Genomic DNA, 4,284 nt, shown 5'->3' on the forward strand with positions numbered 1-4,284 from the left:
ATTCTAAGAGCTGAGAAAAGTTCAAGTATACTGTAATTCCTTTAAATAATCAGAATGGGGGGAGGAGGGTTACAGCAGGGAGAGGAAAATGCAACAAAGAAGTTTTAACTAAAAAATTTTGTCGTAAAACCAACAGACACAGTAAAACTCTTCAGTTTGAATACTTCTTGCTGATATGGGATAGAGTACAGAATACTAATCTAGGGATTAGGAATTCTACTCCCAGTTCTTCTACTAAGTAAGTTATGTGACTATGAACATGGAATGCATCATACCATTTCCTTAACTCCGCCTACTTTTCCTCACATATCAAAATCTCACTGCCATCACAGACAGACAGGAGAACTAACAGAAGAAAAAAAAAAATTCTCCACTGCTGTCTTCCTGGAACAATAATCAGATCACAACATATTTCCAGGTTCATAGTATAATTTAAAAACAGTAGCTCTGAGGGCTGTGAAAGATAACAGAAAACCATTCCATTTCGCTGGACAAATCTGAAACAGTGAATTCCAAACTGGTAATATAAGGTCTGATATATTTCAGTGATACTGAGTATTCTATCTGAAATACAAATGCTGCTGGAATGCTGACCTCTTATCTAAAAATGCACAAACATGATTATTTATACCGTGTGGTAAGAGTACTGATAATGTATTATGTGAAGACAATGAAAACAAGGGGAATACTCAAAATGTAGAACCATGTGATAATATACGTATGTGTAGCATAACTGAGGTTTTCCAAGGTTACAAGGTTAGAAGATTATACATATATTTGGGAGATAAAAAATTTAAGATTCCATGATCAGTGTGACATAACACAATTTACAAGGAAGACCAAGAGGACAAAAAGAAATACAAATAATCACAAATATCAATACATTTTTAATTCTTAGAAACGCATGAAATCCTTCTGAAAATTTAATCCATATTAAGCTATGGATTAAAACATGCTAGTTTGGCTATGTTCTTTACAAATAAATAGCATTTACTAACAGTAAATACATTTTAATGAAAAATTCCTTGTACTTACGAATGGAGGTTTTTCATATAAAAAATGTATTCATAGCTAATTTCTCCGATGATAGGTAAGCTGCTCAATTTTACAATATATTTAGAATTCTGAGAATGAGTAGAAAAGAACAAAACTTACCACCTCTTCTACTAGGTCTTCAACAATAAGGCCTTGTTCATCTGTTCTGAGATTTGTAACCCACATCCATCCATCTTCTAATTCGTTATGAACAATGAACATATCTCCTTTTAAGAAACTGAAAAAAGCAATTAAATTATTAAAATGAATTAAAAATTTTAAACATGGAAATGTGAGTAATCCTGTACCTCACCACACAGAGAGACTATGATATTGGGAAATGCAAGGGACTAAAGTCAAATACCCTAGATTTTTTTGTCCTATTTCTGGCATTATCCACATATAAAACTTTGAAGACACTTAAAAATCTGAATCTTACTTTCCTCATGGGTAAAATGGATTTAATAAAGGTACCTGTATTATGCACATCACTGGATAGTGTTAGATTCAAATTGGAATTTTTGTACACAGTAATTATATGTATGACGGCTTTGGGGTTAACTCCAAGAAAACAATTTGAAAATTTAAGTTTAAATGTTATTACTCTTTCAGATGTAGGTTAGCTATAAAATTATAAACATAAAATAAACTAACTCATTACATATACACAATATATAGTTATTTTTTTTAATTTATTTTAAATAAGCACAATTAGCCTTTCAGATAAATGTAGATTATGTTACACCAAAAACTCAACAAGAGGTACTTACTTGAAGGTTAGTTGCAATGTAGAATCTAAAACTATATATCACTGAATGTTCTGTACTCATTCCAATAACATCTATTTGTCTGTCATATACTTTAAATGGATCTTTTACCTGTGCGTAACTTCGTAACATCATCCTTGAACATTTAGACAATAGTGGTTCCCTGAGCTATGCAGATCTTCCAGATGTAAACACATTTACACATTATCAAAACATCACATTCTTTAATATTACCATGATCTCATCAAGAAGTAATCAAGTACTTGAAAAGCTGTCAAACTCCTGATGGCAGAGATAGGGTTTCCAAAACTCCCAATTTTTGCTTGAAAGCTCAAATTTTGTCATTGGCAACAAATACTGCCCCAGTTATTTCCCTTGAAGTAACACACACTTTGTTCTAGTTTTCAAAAAACAAAANTCATTATTTAAAAATAAGACTATATCAGTAGGTCCTCAAGAAAATACTTAGACATCAGTTCCTGAACCAAATAAGAAGTCAGTCCAAAAAGTATCCATTCTGTTTTAAAATATTTTTTGGCCAAAGTTATCCAATTAGTAGGTTTACAATATTTTTTTCCTTTTAATAATTATCACAAACTCACATTTTGCCTTCATGTGGATCTTCTTCCCGGCCCTAAAGGGGAAGACATTAAGACAGTATTTTATATAATTAACTATTAATCTATTTTTACTAAAAATAAAAATCATTTCTTCAAACATATCTATCCTGCCTTTCGTATTTATTTAAGTATATACAAGAAAAGATGTTTCTGTTCAAGCACTGTCCTTCCAAAACTCTCTCCTTACTCTTCTTCCCTTATTGTTATTACTCTAACTCAGGCCCTTTTCCTCCCTTTCTCCCTTTTCTTAAACTATTACAGTAGCCCAACTAGTATAATTACTCTGTGTCCCACCTGACCATGCTAATTTGGATTCATAAGTTTTTTTCACCTTTGCCTTACATAAACACCAAACCATACAAAAGCAAACAATTTTTTAAAAACCAAACCTTTAATACACCTCTACTGCCTACAAATTCCTCAGTTTACAACCAAAATCCTTTATCATATGACTCAAGTCTATGTTTCCTATTTCACACTACCAATTTTCTTTAGGTATCTATATCACGGTCACATATAACTACCTATTTGCTAATCTACATTCTCCCAACCCTGTAGCTTGTTCTTTTTTACTTAAAATGCCCTTTCCACTCACTGCTTTACGTTAGTTAAAACCTAAGCCATCTAAGCAGGGTCTGTCTCCAATACCACCTCCTCAGTGAGACATCGAGTCCCTAAAGCATAAACATGAACTTTTACTTTGAACAGAAAAAACATCCTTCTTTTATCATCTTTTGAACTTTACCTTACTCTATTTCATACTTCTATTATTTAAGGTACACCAGTGTTATTCATTCTATATTATAGTGAGTATAAGCATCTTAAGCTCGTAAACATTCTCTGTTAACACCCATCACCACAACGACTAGTACTAGTACAATGCTGGGCATTTCATTTCCCCTAGGTATATGCNGTAAGTTCTCTCTTCAAATAAAATCAACATGACTCATTCATACTTTACTGAAAAATCAGAAAATAAGATTTGAGTAGATGAGAAGAATAAATACCATCATCAAGAACTGAAAAAAAAAAAAAGAATGACTTCGTATTCCTAATTCTATTTGAGCTAATGATGTATCAAACTAGAATGCTAGAACACTTTATATTCTGTATACTTAAACCTTTAGATATTATAAATGGCATCATGTTCAAGATCCATAGCACATACCTAAAGTATTTAAATTGTACCTTAAAATGACATATCTAGTTTTAAAAATTAATTACTAGTTACTGAATTACTTAAAATCTCTCATTTACCTGAAGGACTATTATCTATCTTGCTAATTAATACATTAATACCAAGCTGACAACTCCAGATCACTTTGTCATATATTCTTAGGGTCTACAATTATTTTTAATAGTGGCTTAAAGAGCAATTTGGAAAGTAAAAATATTACAAAACTACAACATATATGCACTCTAAAATCCAATGTTACACATTTAGAGGCTGTTCACACTGTTTTAAATCATCCATACTATTACTGATCAAAGTATTAAAATATAACTGAACTTTTACTTTTATACATGAATAAAATATTAAACTTTCAAATTCTCTCTTTAACTTTATTCCAACCATTATCTCACTGATTCAGATCTCCCGGGGCTCCTGATGCAAATTATGAACAATATAAAGCAAGCATAAAACTGAAACAGTCCAGGTTGCCTTAAAAGGTTCTATATTACATTCAAGTATAGTCTGATTCCTCACTACAAATGCTAGAACAGGATTTCTATATTCTGGGGGAGGGTTGATTAGATGAATCCAATGGCCAATGCTTGAATAATGGGAAAAAGTGGAATAAAACGAGGGAGAAGGAAAACAAATTAAGTTTAGAGAACAAATCAACCATATTGTTTTTTGA

General features: G+C 31.6%; 1 protein-coding gene across 1 annotated transcript in view; it reads right to left on the bottom strand.

Annotated features, from left to right (window-relative positions):
• The window catches only part of RASA1 (RAS p21 protein activator 1), a 115,027-nt gene that overhangs the window by 48,068 nt on the left and 62,675 nt on the right, over positions 1-4,284 (bottom strand). The window contains exon 5 of the mRNA XM_019641112.1: positions 1,156-1,273. Coding sequence (XP_019496657.1) covers positions 1,156-1,273 — 118 coding nt within the window. The remainder of the gene's footprint in view (positions 1-1,155; positions 1,274-4,284) is intronic.

This window comes from Hipposideros armiger, unplaced genomic scaffold, assembly GCF_001890085.2.
Source record: "Hipposideros armiger isolate ML-2016 unplaced genomic scaffold, ASM189008v1 scaffold_57, whole genome shotgun sequence".
NCBI classification, from domain to species: Eukaryota; Metazoa; Chordata; class Mammalia; order Chiroptera; family Hipposideridae; genus Hipposideros; species Hipposideros armiger.